Below are 18,244 nucleotides of genomic sequence, written 5' to 3' on the forward strand. Positions count from 1 at the left end.
TGCTGCCACCCATTTCAAACTTCTTAACATAATCACAACTTTGTCTTGTTTACTGGTCCAGGAAATTAGGATGTGGCCAACTGTAGGGGTGGCACATTATTCAGCCTTCCTTATAGAATCAGATAGGAAAGCAAAGAGGTATGTACCTTTATTTATTTGTGTGGATAAAGGCAATTGAAACCTTTCTGGCTAGTAGCCGATGCTGGAGGTCTCTGTTGTCTTTCTCTTTTTGACCTTCACTTTCTTCTAAACTCTCTCTCCCTCATATCTGCCTCCCTCCCTCTCTTTAATTCTCTCTCCTCCCTCCTCCTGTCACTCCACCTCCTTCATTCTTCTGAGTATCTGGGATTAAAAGGAAACACAAAGGTGAGAAAAGACCAAGAAGAAAAATGAAGGCCAGATAGTATAGCACATTGATTGCTTGCCTTGCTCATGGTCAACCTGGGTTTTATCCTCAGTACCCCTATGGCTCCCCAAGCCTGCCAGGAACATTCCTGGAGTACAGAGTCAGAAGTAAACCCTGAAGACTGCCAGGTCTGGCCGCAAAACCAAGGGGGGCGGGAATATATAAGTGACTTATGACCAGAATTTTATGACTAAATCAAATTATCTCTATCACTGCTACCCAGCTTGGATTTTGTTTCTTTCTTTTTTTTTTTGTATTTGAGTCACATCTGGCAATGGCAGGTATAACTTCTGGTGGGGCTCTGGAGACCATTTGGGATGCTTGAGATAGAAACAAGGTCAGTTGCATGCAAGGCAATGCTCTTACCTCCTGAGTATTTCTTTTGTGCTGGGCACTACTCAGTTACACAGTTCAATAAACAAACTCATTTAATCCAAGCAGTTAACTTATTCCTCTTACTGACATAGGAGAAAGCACTCTGAATTCACAAAGTCTGTGATATTCAAACTACTGCAACAAAACAGGCATTATTTTATCTGTGCATGGGAGTTTACTAGCTATAAAATTATTCTTATATTAAAAGGGAACAAGTGTTGTATATGAAAATATATCCATAAGATTATTATTTGCCCTTTGTCCCACCTTGACCTTCCAGGTGGGGGCGCTGTTGAGAGCCAAATAAATTGGCTGGCTGGCTCAAGGTGTGTTTTGGAGCTAGCAGCAGGCTGACAAAGGACTCTCTTCGCCCAACCTTTTACCCCTTACACTCCTGTCTCTGTGGATTATTTGCTGCGGATAAATATTTCCAAGAACTCCCCCCCAAAAGGGGATAAGAGGATGGGAACCAATTTCTCATTCTGGGAGCTCTTTGTAGATACACAAACAACCAACAAAGGAGTAAACGGGACACAACAAATGAGGCAACAACAAGAATAACTGGAACAGACTATGCTGATACTTTCGTTGTTGTTTTTGTTTGGGAGGAGCACACCAAGCTGTGTTCAGAACTTATATCTGGCTCTACATTTAGGGATCACTATTGGCAGGGTTTTGAAGACCATATGAGATACCAGAACTGGAATCTAGGTTGGCTGCATGTAAGAAAACCACCCTTCCCCCTATACTATCACTCCAGCCCTTGGATCTGCTTAATCTTTTTTTGGGGGGGTTGGTTTTTGGGCCACACCCAGTGACGCTCAGGGGTTACTCCTGGCTATGCACTCAGAAATCGCTCCTGGCTTGGAGGACCAGATGGGACACTGGGAGATCGAACCGTGGTTCTTTCTAGGTTAGCGGGAGCAAGGCAGACACCCTACCACTTGTGCTACTGCTCCGGCCCCGGATCTGCTTAATCTTAATGTCAATAAAGGCTGGTTTTGTGTCCCCAGCTCCAGAATTTGCCTTAGCAAACAAACAAGAAAAATCAGCAAACCAGCTGAAACAGAGGAGGCATGTGTGTGAGTTGAGCTACAATAAATATCTGGAGCCTAGTTTCATCCATCAGATGAAGAGACATGATCCTGAATCTTTTCATATGAAGACAATGCTATCCTCTCTCCCAAAATCCAGAAGCAAGGGCAACTTCTGCTTCAGCTACTGGTCACATACCTGCACAGGTGGGCTCTGTGCCAGACCAAGCCAAGTTGGACTGACACACTCGGGCAGGGCTGCCCTGGAGCTCAAAGCCACCACTGCAGGAGAATTCACAAGTGGCTCCATAGTTATCACCATCACTAGAGCACTTCATGTAACCATTCTCTGGGACATTGAGTTTGCCGCAGCGTCTCACTGTAGGGACACAAACGCAAAAGGATGTCAGTGTTAAGTGCCCCTGTAGAGAAACCAGGGGAGATTTGAGGGAAGGACTCAAAGGATTTCACAATGCAGTCAAGCTTCTAAATCGACCTGCAAGATGGGAGCAGAGGCAGGGGAGTCGTTTGGCCAGTAGGCAGACCATTGAATGGTAACTGTTCATATTAATTGAGGCACTAAGATAAATTAGGTCAGTCCGTGTGCTATAAGTGAGGAAGTGAAACATGAAGAGTAAATTGGTCAATAATGTGATTCCCAAAACATGAAGCATAAAATAAACCTTAAGAACATTTATTTTTCAGGCAGATCAAAAGTTCTAGAACATAAGAACCTGGTGTCCTGATGATCCATACTCTGATGTTACTAATCATTTTGGCTATAGAAGGACAGGCTGATATATCTGGTCACCCCAAATTCAGAAATTGACAAGTTATTAAATAATATTCTTTTGAGACCACAAAAGCCACCTGTAGACAAGTGAAACTAACTCAAGAGGAACTTCTTAAGCAATGTAGCAGGATTGTGCCTCCTATGGATTTGAATTGCAAAATGGGAGCATGAAGATGGTGACAGCCCCAAGCTTGTTCACCAGAGGTTCTTCCATAGATATCAAGTGTCCCTGTGGCAGCAGGCACCTCCAGAGAGTTCTGACTTGAGGATCTGCTTCCTTTGGCTTTTGTATATATAGAAAATCTAATATGCAATTTTCTTACCTCTTACTTTAACTCGAAATTTGCAAACACCTTTGTTCTCAGCTCTGTCATAAACAGTGTACTGGATCTGGTGGTCTCCTTCTGGAAAATTTGAGCCTGGTGGGAGGCCTTTCAGAATAACACTTAAAAGGGGAAACCAGAAATAAAATAAATGCATGTTATGGGCATTCACTGAACACTCTTCTCCAGGATTCAGGAATACCCAGGGGAGTCATTAGGTGCATGTGACTAGAACAAAGATTTCATGAAGTATCAAATTTTCTTAACTTTACTCTATTTTTGGAAGAGAAACCTGATATTAATAAAATGTAAGTTCTCATTTCCTTAGGCCATGCAAATATATTTTTCTTAATAGACAGTAGAGTGAGGGGAGGGAGGGAGAGATTTGGCATGATTCAGAATTGTACATGCTGTTAACTGAAAAATCACAAGACCTTCTGATTTCTGGTAAATAACCCTGTCCAATTCCCTTGATATAACCATGATTGTAATTCTTTATCTTAGAGTGTCCAGGCTGTATCCTGAACCCAACATCATTCCTGTACTTGGTGATTTATATAAACTCATAATATTTAAACTTAATGTCAATGACTGTACTGTACTCTCTTGTGCTAGGTCACATGCTAGTCACATGCCAGGCAGATGCTCCATAAAAGTGCTTGGAACTCCTGCTCCTAAGCCAACAGCTTTAAGGTACTTAGCTATGTACCAGCCTGGCCAGGTGGTATAAATAAAGATTTTCATATCTTCCCTCCAAATCTCACGCTTGGTGTGCTTGGTTAAACAAATTTCACTCATAATAATAGTACTGAAGTTAAGGCTTTTTGCTGCTATATTGCAGAGCTTGGTTCAATCCTTGGCAACATATATGATCCCCTGAACACCACTAGGAGTGATCCTGAAGCACTCTGGGTGTGACAACCTACAATTCCTTCTAAAGAAGGCTGAGAACCTAAGATACAGGTTATCCTTCCATGCCATTATTGCTCAAGGGTGGGGACAATATTGCCTCAATACTGGGAGAATGAGGGCATTTCCTATAAGAAATATCATTTGCAAAAATCATCTAAGAAGTCATTGGCAATGTGGATCTGTAGCAGGTACTAGAACTTTCTCAGTATTTTTAGAAAAATACAAGGCAGTGGAAATCTTTCTTAAGGGAAAGGCAAGTTCACTATGATTCCCTGATGATCCTAACATAATATTATTTACAATAATAATAAAAGTAATAATTCTTTGCTTAAATAAACCTTATATATCAAGCACATGTTTAGAAAGTTCTTCTAATTTAATTTGTTCCTGATGATAACCCTGTGAAGTGAGTTTTATTATTTCTACTTCACAGATGAGTGATCTAAGAATTCATGAGCTAGCCTAAGACTCAGCTGGAGCACCTCCAGTTTTTCTTGGTTGTCTGATAAGAACAATAGTTATAATAGGATCAAATGCCAAATTTTTTTGTTTCAACATACATGTTTTTTGTCTTAAAAGTTCTCTTTATGAGGGCTGGAGAGATAACATAGTGAGTAGGTTTTTGACTTTCACACGGTTGACTTGGGTTTAATTCCCGGCATCCCATATGGTCCCGAATTTGCCAAGAGTGATTTCTGAGCTCCAAGCTAGGAATAATCCCTGACCCCACCAGGTGTGGCTCCAAAATGAAAAAATGTTCTCTTTTGGTATTTTGAGGGTTTTATTTCATTGTTTTTTTGGTCAGACTGAGTGGCTCTTAGGAGTTGCTCCCACCCATAAATCACTCCTTATAGGCTCAAAGGACCATATGGAGTACCAGGAATCGAACTCTGGTCAGCTGCATGCAAGGAAAATGCCTTACAGTTCTTAAGAATGAGGATATTTTTATAATATACATGTATAATAATTACTGTCACCACTAAGGCGAGCCTTACACATAGGTAGACTATTTATAGTACATGTAAAAACATGCCAGAATCCATCTCCATTAGAGATACTTTGCTTTGGGCCTAAAAACATTATGTCCTTGAGAATCACAACTAAAATGCAGAAAAACTTGAGAGGATCATACTCCAATACAAGGGACTGATAACCTCTTGAAGATTATTTTCATCTGTGACTGGCATGTGCATTTGTCACCAAAAGTGAGTTATTACTCACAGGAAGCACTTATCTCAGCACTTGAACACTAGAACCTTCTCTCTTTGAAGTCAATTAGATAATGAACTGTGACATGAATAAGGCATGGAGGAAATGATCACAAGATTAATACTGGAGTGAAAGGGAAACAAAACATCCTTCCCTGATCCCTAATTTTTCCAGAGTGCATTCCCTACTGCACCCTACTTGGAGCCCATCTGCTCCAGTTTCCTGAACTCTGGAAGCAGATAGCTGTCTGAACAGAGAGGTAAAGGGCTGCTAAGATTCTCTTTAATGATGGCACAGTTTTAACCATAAAATAGACTACTACTAAAATGTTATAGTGACTGTCGTCACAAGACAAATACCATATGTGTATTATGTTTTATTATATAGAATTTCAATAGTCATAATAGTTGTAAAACTCTAATAACCTCTAAGGTGGTAGGAACTGAGGCAGCCATCAGAGGAGATGCAAAAAGATTCAAAGATAAATCAAACTTGATCTTTAATCTAATCATGTCAATTATGACTTAATCTCTCTGTCACAACAAAGAAATAATTTTTCTGCATTCTTAAAATTTATTTTAAGGAGGTATAAAGGGGAACACAACAAGTAATATTAACCAAGCTATATAATACACTGGGGGAAAGTTATCAGGCTGAGGGAACAAAATTTATTTCTAGGGGTGAGAGGCTTGACCACTTTCTAGTAGAAGATATTTGGTCACTATTGGTAATTGCTTTAAAGAGTTTGCTTTTTGTAAACCAGCACACCACTGAATAAAAAATGTGGGGTGTCTTTAGCTGAAGAATATAAAAATATTAACATAAAAATGAATATTGAAGAATTATTTAGAATATTTAAGTATTGTAAACAACCAAGTACTTTTATGCAGATAACTACTTAGAAGATGAGTTGCATTTATAGGATGCTATGCTATAGCCATATAAGGTAGCCACTTATAGAAAAGGTGAATTTCTGCCATTTGCCATGACATGGGAAGAAATTCAAAGAAATTGTGATGGGAAATAAGTCAGAAAGATAAAAGGCATGTTTTTAGGATTTCACGTAAATATGTAAGATAGGGATATAAAGTTGAGGAATGAATAAAACAATATTACATTACATATTAGTAGACATTGATACTAGAACTAAGGTTACTTGAAGAGAGTAGTGTGAGATGATAGAGGTAATACGGAGAAGGAGGCTAAAGAGAGTACAGGGGTTAAGGTACCTGCTTTTTTAACCCGTTAGTTTTCCATCACTCATATTTATTATTTTTGCTTGGTTTTGGTTCACGGGGACTATCTATACAAAGCAGATGCTCTACAGTCTCTGAGAAACACTCAATTTTAAAGGTCTTTGGTAGTATTCAAGGCTTATTCCTGGCTCCATGTTCAGGAATTGACCACAGGTAGTGGAGGTAGAACTGATATCTACCTTGTGCAAGCCTTATCCATGTATTATCTCTACAGACCCTTAAATTTTTAATCTTCTGTTCATATTAAAGATCTAGATAAAGGGCTAGAGAGATAGTGCAGCAGGTAAATATCCTGCTTTGTATGTAGCCAACCCAGGTTTGACTGCATGCAAGCAAAAAGTCTGATGTGTATCAGACTACTTATTGGGATAGAAGTGGAGGCAAATAATATCTTTTTAAGGGAAAATAAAGCAGTTCCTCTAAGTCTTTTTTTGTGGGGCAGACACACTCGGCCTCTCTCAGGGTTTACTCCTGGCTCTGCACTCAGAAATCACTCCTGGTTCGAGGGACCATATGGGATGCTGGGGATTGAACCCACATTCATCCTGGGTCAGCCACATGTAAGGCAAATGCCCTACTTCTGTGCCACAATTTGGGCCCTCTCTAAGTCTTTTTAATTTATTTTTGTTTGGAGGGTCCACAGCTGATTGTACTCAGGATTTCTCCTGGCTCTGGAATTAGGGATCACTTCTGGGCGACTTGAGATACCATATAGAGTGCTGGGGATCAAACCTGGGTTGGCTGCATGCAAAGCAGGAGTTCTAACCACTGCACAATCTCTCTAGCTTGTTATCTAAGTCTTTAATGTAATCAGAAGATTACAAAAATTAGGGTTCTGGAGAGATAATACAGGGGCAAGGCAGTTGTCTTGCACAAGGTAGATATCAGTTCTAACTCCAGCACCACAGGTGGTAAACTGAACACCACCAGAAGAAACCCCTAAATATGAAGCTAGGAATAAGCCATGAACCCTACAAGATGAGCCCAAATTCCACCCCTATCAAACAAATAAATAAAAATTAGAAGGGAGAAACAAATAGTAAGTGGGATAGAATAGTAAGTTCTGCATTACAACATACTCACAGGATCAGGAAAATGGTTCTACTTGTCAGGCACAGAGAGTCTTTCTAGTTACTTAGTCAATCCTGGGGACATAAAGCCCCGGAGAAAACAGTCAAGATGATTCTGCTACAGAGTTAACCAAGTGGCTTTCTATTCCTCCCTCTGTACCTCTTCATTTGTATCATGTTTTTTTGTTTTGTTTTGTTTTGAGGGCCACATCCGGTGACGCTTAGGGGTTACTCCTGGCTATGCACTCAGAAATCACTCCTGGCTTGGGGGACCATATGGGATGCTGGGGAATCAAACTGCAGTCTGTCCTAGGTCAGCACGTGCAAGGAAAATGTCCTACCATTTGCACCAGTGCTCTGGCCCCATGTTTTTCTTTTCTTCTATAAAAATTTACTGAATACCAACCAGAGCAATAAGGACATGATAGTAAACAATTTTATGGTGGAAACAGGCAATAAAAAATATAAAACAAAATATAGATTAGACAGATGGTGAAGGCAACTATGAAGAAAATAAATCATAAATGAGTAATTGCTAGTATTTAAAATAGGCCCATATAAACAGAGGCATACTTCCCCTCCTCTGAGTAGTTGATGTCTCACATAAAAGCTTTTTTTGTTTTGTTTTGTTTTGTTTAAGCTTCCATATTGCACTTACTCAGTTAGAATTCCATCTGCTGTGTCTCTTCCCTCAGGGGTTTCCCAGGACACACGAACTGTAAGCTTATTTGGTTCAGCAATGCGTTCTTTCACACTAGGGCATTTAATTCGAGGAGACTCCAGATCTGAAAATAAAACCAGAGCATTCTCATCATCATGAAGAAATACCTTACCAATTTGGGTTCAACACCCAACATTTTGAAGGCTTTATTCACTTCTGTTTATTTTGCTCCCTGCCCTCATTTTACCACACCTTTCTTGCTGAGTTCTGAAGGGTATTTGAGCATTCACAGATGCGTGCCTAACATTACCATCAGCTGGCCTTGCTACATGTCCTATGGGTGCAATCTATTAGCTGCAGCAACTTCATTCCCATGCCTCTAAACTTCACCTGATGACATGGCAATAAAGCTCCCAGTCAACCAGAAGTTGTTACTTAGTGATAGTAATTTCCAACAGCTTTAAAAACAGACAGCAACACAGAAAGGTTTCTTAGCTATCAGCTAATTTAAGTCAATTCAAGAATGCAAAAATGTAGTGAGTACCTGCATGATCCATAATATCATTTCAACTGATAGGGTTAGGGGTACATAAAGACCAAGGAATTGGATGTTTTTCAGAGTTTACAGTCTTGGGAGAATTATGTCTTATGAAAAATGACAAGAGGGAGATTTAGTGCTCCAAGTCATACTGTTCCAGATGATTGTTGCTAAAAGCAAACACCATGGAAACTTGCAGGAGCCACCCAAAGCTCTTATTATTTTATAGATGTGGAAAATGAGGCTTACAGAGCTTCATGTTTTATGTTAATGCTAGGCTTGTAGACAGTAATTGTGTCAATTGTAACTCATGTTAGAGCATTACCCATTACCCAGGACATGTTTTTTCTCTTTTGGCTATGTCTATTCCCAACATTGCCTAATAACTTCAAACACTCATTGGTATGGGTGTAACCAACAAACACTTCAAGGGCCACTTGACCACACTAAAGCCATTGTGTTGTGTTGTGTTGTAGCTCTATAGTCAAGGCTTTAGTTCGACAATAGATCCCAAATTTTCCCCAAAACTTCGCCTTGATAACAATTTCCTTTAATATAGAGCAGGGATTACTGGTGAAAGCTAGAATATATGAATGATCACTTCTATTCTTGTTTGGGTTTCATTTATTATAACTAAAGTACAATCACACAAACAGAGGAATATCAAACTGAAAGTTCTACTTGATGATTAAAGATAGAAATGTATTAAAGAGTTCAGAGCAAATTAACAGCATTGATATTTGCACTGCTTTACATACCAACTGAAAATTATTTAAATGCTACTATAACCTGAGTAGAAATTAAATGTCATTTGACTCTGAGTCACAAATAGCTTTGAAATTAAATGTGCTAAGTAAAGTTTTCATATACTTTCTCCTCAATTTTGAATACTAACTTTTCATTTTATTTAGGGTAAGAAAATACTTTAATTTTTGCCTTCATCTACCCAAATTCATTTTTATTCAATGACATAATTTAATAGAGTATAATTTTACAGCCTTCTTATTCTAAACATAAATAACTACAATATTTTATTAAAATTAAGTCAATAGCTATTGTAAATGTATAGTAATATAAGTGATATGAAACTGTGACAAACTGCTTCATTGCTATTTTGACATAATATAAATATTATGATTAAATAGAAGCTGTTTTAAATGGATTTGTGGTACATTTTCAGTTTCCACATTTTTACAAATGATTTTTCCTTACTGCTCTGAGAAAATGCATTTTTATAATTCAAACATTTCAGTTTTAGATGAATCAAAGATAAGTATACAATATCTGCCCTCTGCTGGTCAAATAAAATTGGGACTAGTAGGATATGGATTTTATTGTAAACTTACAATGTGTTAACCACATCTTCTTGGGCCAACACCATTGTTAGAGTGAATAGTATATTCTTAGTCTCTGTGGCATTTCAAACTATATTTGGTTCTCCAATAGCTCCCAAATATGATATATTTAATAGTTTCTGAATCACCTAGCCAGAGTAGAATTGTAACATGTTTCCTACTATGTTATTTTGATGAAGTGCCTCAAAGCTTCCCTAAGTCAATGTATGTCTAGCTAACATACATTCAACTATTGTTTAAAAATGGTATAATTTTTTAAATAATGTACTTCAAAAACATAATCAAAAAGAAATAAATGTAAATATATTAGTTAATATTTACTGAGCACTTCTATGTTCCCACCCATGGTAATTATTCCACAGAACTTTTTTCATTAAATTCTCAAAACTACCCAGAAAACTAAATAATTGTGATCAGCATCCCAATTTCTATACTGGGAAGCATTTATTTCCTTGAAGCTTCTCTATGGTCTGAGAATGCAGGACATGATCACACATTTTTCAACGATGTCAATTAGTTAAACACATCTGTGTGTCTGTTGGCTGCTGGCCTAGTTTTTCCTTCCAGGCCACACACACACACAGAGATTCATCTGTTGGTCACCAACATGAGCTTCCCCCAGAAATCTGTGACAGGAGAAGCAGTAGCAGGAATCAAGCATCCCTATAAGTCCTACTGAAATTTTCCCAGCCCAACTCCCAGCCCTAAATGGGGTTGGAGTGATGGCACAGTGGGAAGGGTGTTTGCCTTGCATCCAGCTAACCTGTATTCATTCCCCAGCACCCCATATGAGCCTGCCGGGAACAATTCCTGAGCAATGAGCCAGAAAAATATCCTTAGCATAGCTGGGTTGGCCCAAAAACAAAGAAATCCTAGAAGCAAATTTCCTGACCCCAAATTATAAGAAATAGCATAGTTGTTTGCAATCATTAAATTCTCAGTGCTCTGTTGTAAAGTAATCAATTAAAATTACAAATATTAAGCAGTTTGAGGTTGATGATGGGGGAAGGATAAGGTAAGTTTTTGTTTAACTAATGTTTAGTGTTTTAAGATTAAAATTTCAGACTTGAAACATATGTTTCCAAACAACAACCATTGTCAATGTACCAGCTTCTGTCCATTGGATTCCCTTCTCTTTGTGAGGAACCGAGAGACTATCTAAGGCAGAATAAATTTGGATATCAAAAACTTTCCCATTTTTTGTCTTTCCCCAAAGAGACTATAATCTTCATGAATGTTTCTGGGAAGTGATTCCATTTCTTTGCCACCATTTAAAATTTCTAAAAGCTTTCAGGGGCACAGATGTCTGTGTCTAAGGGATCAAGCTTGCAAACATGAGGCCATGAATTTAATTCCCAGTGATGCTGCATGTGTCAAGTATAACCCCAGTAGCTCTACTATCGGCAGTTCCTTGCATTGCCAATGACTTCTTGCTACACCACAGGCAAATGTGTGAGCACTGAAACCAAAGGGTTTGAACCCTGGTTAGCACACGTGTGAGAACTACAACAAGCCCTTTCGAGTTCTGCAAGCAAAATGTCCACAAGCATCACAACTAAAGAGAACAAACCCCATCAAGTACAGCAGCTGGAGGTTCAAGCACCAAAACGAAGCTTTTGTGTGACCTCTAGTCATTATATTAGCATGAACAGACAAAAACCATAACATAAACCAGACAAAAGAGACAAGAAGGAAAGCAATGAATTCCACAAAAAAGTCACTATGTTTACCAGAAAGATGTCCAATAAAAATAAATTTGGTGCATTTAAGTCGAGCCACTGGAAGAGTGTTCAGGTTACACCAAATAATCATGCATATATATCAAATAATTAGGGTGTTCCAAAGCTGATATTAGCTTCCTAAAAGATAGGAAAAGAAAGTGTCTTTGAGGCCTGGGTATAAAGCTTAGTGGAAGAGGACTTGTAATACATGTGTGAGACCCTCAGTTCCATCCCAGGTATCAACCCATGTGCAGATGGAGATTCTGATGACATTACTTTTTAGGACCCCAGGTTTCACAATGAAAAAATTTTGATCTCCAGTACACAGCAGCCAAGTGTGTGTATAACCACTACAACTAATGTACTTGACATCTGCAAATAAAGGTGTGTGATCATCACAAATATGTGTGTGATCCCAATCACAATGGCAAACAGAAGAGAAAAGAGAAAAATAATTTAAAAAACAAGGGAACCTATTCTCTAAAAGACTGTATTTTTGTCAACCAAGGGAAATTTTAAAAATTTAAGATCTTCTGCTGCAAAACAGTGAAATATTTGTTCTTAAGCTTTTAATGCTCTTATTGTTAGCTGAATCTCTAGAAATAAAACACATGTCACAGGATAAACTCAGCTGTAAGAGAGCTAGGAAGCCAGAACACATTCATCAATCTGTGTATCTTATATCTCAAAAATATTTTATCCTAGAATTCACTTTTGGTAACTCTCCTATTAACACTCTATAGGAGAAGCCAGAGCAATAGCACAGTAGGTAGTGTGATTACTTTGCACATGATTGACCTAGCTTCTATCCTGATTCAACATATGATTCCTAAAACATGTCAGGGGTAATCCCTTAGCACAAATACAGGAATAAGCCCTGAGCACTTCTGGGTGTGCCCCCAAACAAACAAAAACTTACCCTGCTCTATAAGAAATACAATACACATACAGAACAATTACAAAGATAAGCTGGTTTATAGATTGTCCTGTGCTAAAATACATAAGTAGTGCTATGGCTTGGTTTTCACTGTCCATAGGTATATTTTGGGGACTTTGGGAGACACATTTGGCCATACATCTGGTTCTGTGTTCAAGGTTAACTTCTGGCAGAGATGCCAAGAATCAAACTGGGTTGGCCACATTCAGGACAAGTGCTTTACCCCTGTAATATTTTTTCAGACCTCATTGTCCAAGCTTTTAAGTTTACTTTTTCTCTAGGCCTAGGAAAAAAGTGTTGGTCTAACAGAGAGATCATATATCTATCTACTCAAAATCTGGTCTCTAGATTAGGATTTGCTATAATTCCAACTCTTCATTGCTCTTTTTTTTCCACTCAGACTGCATCCTCTCCCTCTACCCACTCCAGAGGAAAGGGAGAATGATCATCAATGGGAAGAGGTAGTCGCAGAAGTGACACCTAGAGCCGGCTTCACACTCAGGAGAGGATGCTCTGGCTCCTCCTCGTGGCTTCAGGTGCTCTACACAATCAGAGAAACATCTCTAGTCACATACTATAGAAATGATTCCTGAAAGTATAGTGTTTCATTGCTCTTTACTGTTCTATTTTGTGTCAATGTGACCAAAACTAAAAAATAAAATGAAAATTACTCACCCCAAAAACAGTTGTTAAATTCTAAATTTTATTTTATATATGCAAATGGAAGTTATGATTCTAAATATGTTTACACCCTTGCAATTTGCAATATGACTTTTCCCCTGAAATGTCTATATCTGTTTCTGAAATAAACATAGGTTTTAATCCACTGCCAGAGAGTGGCCTACATATGAGAATTCATTTTAAGTAGTAGTACTTTTAAATTAGCCAGACCACAGAACTAACTCAGAATCAAAAAAAGACTAGTGTATTCCCCTAAGGTCTGGTAGAGAACTAGGTCAATTTTCTCAGTAACCAGCACATCTCTGGCCAAAATTCATCATTGAAGATTCTGTGGAAATCTGGGAATGGCTGTGCCACCATGTGTCAACTCCTAAAATAGTCTGAGGCCCTGACTTAGATTTAAGAATCCCCTAACTCCGCCAATGGCAAGTCATTAAACTAATTCAATACTTTCAGTCCCAAAATAGTAAATGACAACCCTGAAGTAAAATTCTCCAGGAAAAACTTCAACTTATTTGTTAGCAAAATCAGAGAAAAGTGCTTGCATGCTTTGTCCCATTTTATTTTGCCTCTTCCACTCAGTTGCATCTGTACACTAGTAAACATTAAGCTAAATTGTCTGAAATTGGGTTTCACTTCTGAGTTCCTTCTCTCTCCCACTGGGAAGATTGTAAACTCATCTGGTCTAGTTTAATTCTAGCTTGTTGCTTTTTGAGAACAACCAGCATTTTGCCCCATTGTTGCACATAATCTAAAGAGTTGAACAGTGTACTCCCTAGAGAAAGTGCCAATACTTGCTCAGCAGAAAAATCTTTGAGGTAGGGCGTTTGCCTTGAATGCCACCAAGCTGGGTTTGATCCTCTGTATTTCATATGGTTCCTTAAGCACAGCCAGGAGTAACCCTTGAGTATCACTGGGTATGACCCCCCACCCAAAGAAAAAGAAAAACAGGCCGGGTGGGGATCTTAAGGATCTTTCCTTCTCCTTTGAACACTTGCTTTCATCTATCTCTTTGATGGGATGGTGCGGAGTTTAGGGAGAAGATTTTAGGGGTCATACTTGGCAGTGTTTAGGACTTGGTCTTGGCTCTGTGCTCAGGGACCACTCCTAGGTCACCACATGAGGTAGAGAGGGAGCCCAGGACAAGTCACTGTTTTCTTTCTTTGTTTTTAGGAAGGATACAAGGTTGGAAGGAGTCCATTATTCCATGGTAAAACATTGAGAAACAATTATCCAGCAGAGTCACAGGCCCCACTAATGATTTCTAAATAAAAACTTGCACTTCCGCAAAGTTCCTAGGTGATTCCATAAGTATCCAAAATTTGAGAATCATTGCTTTTGATCTAGGATCTCTATTTAAGCTTGCCAGGGAGAATTCTTTAAAGCAGGCCTTCACCCTCCTCAAGTTTCAGAGATATCAGGTTTGGGGTGGGGCTGATAATTTGCATTTGTAAGAATTCCCAGGAGATGCTTCCAGTTTGGCTGCTCTCAAGAGAGGTCTGAGTTCCCCTTCTTAACAAACCCAGAATAAAGTGAATTAGCCAAATCCATTCCATTTAGGAAAATGAGTGTTTGCAGACTTCCAGACTCTGTGAAAAAGAAACCACAGTCAGCTGAAAGACATGGACATGCTGTTCACAGGACCATGCCTGTAAAAGTCAACAACTATACTCCAAAGATCAGGACAGATCTATGATGAAATGTATCAGGAATGCCCCATTCCATGGCCAGCCTGCAGTTGCCTCAGTAATAAGCTGGGCAAGAGAAAAATATCAAACAAGAGGCCAGAGAGATAGTAAGATGGGTAAGGCAGCCAACCTGAGTTCCATTCTCAGCTGTAACTCCACCCTGGATTTAGGTGTACCTATCTGAGACCCGCCCATTTCTGGGAGGGGTCTTGGGAACTGAATATTAGGTGTGACCTTCCCTGCAAGACTCCGCCCATTCCTGGGAGGGGTCTTGGAATAGGTAAATAAACCCTGGAGCCTGGAAATTAGGGGTCTCTGGCCTGCTGAGCTCTCTGGCTTTTGGGCTTTGCCTCTTTTGGTTTTGGACCAGGATGGAGGCCAAAGGGAAGATGGCTGAAAGGAATTAAGATGCAGGGTAGCCTAGAATGGCTGAATACTTAAAAGGTTATGAGATAGGCCACACACATGTGGTGAATAGGGCATGAATAAAGATGATGCTTCCTAATGCCTGCCTGTGAGTGAGTTCTATACCCGACGCTTTCCTGAACCCCAGACCGGCTGGTAGATGGGGGATGGAACCACGTGGCCGGGGCCTAAGAACAAAGGCCTCCATCCTTCACCATCCATCGTCATCCAGCTCCATAATTAATTATTTAATTCAACACTCAGCAATATATTTGGTCCCTTGAGGATCACTCAGAAGTGGTCATTGAGCACAGAGTTAGGAATAGGTCCTGAATAGTGACAGATGTGGCCCCACAACAAATTCAAAAGTCAGACAAAACTCATCAGCTGGAGGTATTGGAAAGACATTACAGTGGCTAGGGCATTCACCTTGCATGCAGCTGACTCAGGTTTGATCCCCAGAACTCCATATGGTTCCCTGAGCCTACTAGGGGTGATCCTGAATGCAGATCCAGGAGTAAGTCCCGAGTATGGACATGAATGGCCAGAGAAAAACATCAGAAATAGTACAGGGTTTAAGTCACCCGCTTTACAAACAGCCAACCCAGGACCAATTCCTGTTTCTGCATATGGTCTCCTAAACACCTTCTGTGGTCACTCATGAGCACAGACCCAATATTGGCCTCCGAGCACCATTTGCTATGGTCTTCAAACAAAACAAAAGTAACTGTCTTCAAAGTCATCTATCCAATAAATTAAAGGTGAGAGCTAGAGAACTCAAGACAACAGGCTTTACTAAAAGCAAAGCAAGGTGTTTATGTAATGTATGAAATATTGATGATTCCTTTAAAATATATCAGAGGGTCAGGTCACTCTTTCCAAAGTACATGACTCCTAGGGTCAGTGAGATTTTCTTACCAACACAGGAGGCTGGTCTGCCACTCCAGGCCTTGCTGTCCATGCACATGACTGTTCTTTCCCCTTTTAATGAGTATCCCGGTGAGCAGTAGTACTCACAGCGGGAGTTAAAGTAGGCTCCATCTGTGCACTTAAAACCCCCGTTCACAGGCATGGCAAGAGTAGGGCATCGCTTTTCTGGAAAAAAAAGAAAAAAGAAAGAAAAGAGATACTCGCCATTCTTTCAGTTTTGTCCATTAAGTTTCAGAATACAGACACTGATTTTTTTCCCCTTATTTTTCCGCCTTATCTCCAATGCATAGAAAATAAATTGAGATGGGGAGTAAAAATCAAGAGTGAGAAGTAATGGAGAGCAGGGATCAAGGGGCTCAGGTCCATAAGTGGTTCAGCTATATATCCAAACCATGGAGTCAATAGCACTGAAATCAGGAGAGGCAAAATGCAACAACCAAACTAAAAATGTGCTTGTTAAGGGGCTGGAGTGATAGGTAGTACAGCAGGTAGGTCATTTACCTTGCTTGCAGCCTAGCAGCATCCCCAGCATCCCATATAATACCCTGAGTACTGCCAGAAATGATTTTCAAGGACAGACCTGAGCATCAAAGGTATAGCCACACCTCCAAAACTAAAAAGCATGTGTCTGTCAAAGGAGCAGGTTGTGAGGTAAGATGGAACATGGGGGCATAAGTGGAGGGATGTTGGCATTAGTGATGGGATTAAGTCAACTATAAATTAATTTTTAAATCACACTATTTTAATTAAAATGAAATTCTATATCAAAAAAAAGAAGGCAAAGGACAAAAGTTAATTTAATGTCTACTGACAGATGACTGGTTAAAGAAGTGGTGGTATAAATTTATACTGAAATGAATACTCGTGTCATTAAAAAAGGAAATTGGGGACCAGATAGTACAGAAGGTAAGGCATTACCTTACATTCCATTGACTTCTCTTCTATTTCTGGCACTGCATAAGGACCCCTGAACATCACCAGAGAGGGGTGACTCCTGAGCATAGAGTCAGAATAAATTACCAAACAGTGGTGGGTAAGCCCCCACCTAACCCCAAATAGACAAATAAAATCATACTTGATGTGATTATGCTAAGTGAAGGAAAGAAGGATTTGAAAAACAATTATCAGATGGTTTCACTTATGTGGAAGATAAATTACTAAAACAAATTTATTGGCAAGAAACAACAGAACTCTTTTCTTCTGGGCAAAGACCCAGAAGAAGAGGACTGAAGAGCAGGAGGGACTCTGGCCCTGGAAACTTGGTGTGGAAGTGGTGATAGTTACACTCATTCTGAGGCAAAAGCTACAGCCCTAAAATTTCACAATGGTGTAAACCAATGATATGCAAATGCTTTTAACATGTAGTTTAAGTAGAATATAATTAGAGAAACAGCAGGCAGTTGTATATTACACCGAGGGACAGGAAGTTGCATAGACTGAGTGGGCTAGATTCCCAGGGGACACTAGTGGGAAAAGACAGAGAATACCAAAGATTAGGGGGTGAGGGGTGGAGATAACAGCTAGCAGGATGGGTTCCCAGGCACAGGCCTTAGGCTTAGACTGTTCCTGCAGTCTGGGTGCTTGAGAGCAACGCTTCTCAAACATGGCCCACACACAACCCTTTTTGCCTGAGAAATACAACCCAGACAAACACTGCCAGAAACATCAAGGTTTCATGATAGTTGGGTTTATATTCAATTTTTTTTATTTTTGGGTCACACCCGGCAGCACTCAGGGGTTATTCCTGGCTCTATGCTCAGAAATCACGCCTGGCAGGCTTTGGGGGACCATATGGAATGTTGGGATTTGAACCACCGTCCTTCTGCATGCAAGGCAAATGCCTTACCTCCATGCTACCTCTCCGGCCCCTCATTTCTTTTATTTTTTTTTTCGGGCCACACCTGTTTGATGCTCAAGGGTTACTCCTAACTAAGCGCTCAGAAATTGCCC

At 39.7% G+C, this 18,244-nt stretch overlaps 1 protein-coding gene and 1 non-coding gene across 2 annotated transcripts in view; both read right to left on the minus strand.

Moving 5' to 3' along the window:
• Window positions 1–18,244, minus strand: part of SRPX (sushi repeat containing protein X-linked) — a gene marked incomplete at its 5' end in the record, with an annotated part of 74,726 nt that overhangs the window by 41,185 nt on the left and 15,297 nt on the right. The window contains 4 exons of the mRNA XM_049767121.1: window positions 2,015–2,194; window positions 2,932–3,053; window positions 8,037–8,163; window positions 16,283–16,459. Coding sequence (XP_049623078.1) covers window positions 2,015–2,194; window positions 2,932–3,053; window positions 8,037–8,163; window positions 16,283–16,459 — 606 coding nt within the window. The remainder of the gene's footprint in view (window positions 1–2,014; window positions 2,195–2,931; window positions 3,054–8,036; window positions 8,164–16,282; window positions 16,460–18,244) is intronic.
• Window positions 12,982–13,195, minus strand: LOC126000051 (small nucleolar RNA U3). Its single transcript, XR_007492436.1, has one exon. It is a non-coding gene; the product is annotated as a small nucleolar RNA U3 (small nucleolar RNA).

This window comes from Suncus etruscus, chromosome X, assembly GCF_024139225.1.
Source record: "Suncus etruscus isolate mSunEtr1 chromosome X, mSunEtr1.pri.cur, whole genome shotgun sequence".
NCBI lineage: Eukaryota > Metazoa > Chordata > Mammalia > Eulipotyphla > Soricidae > Suncus > Suncus etruscus.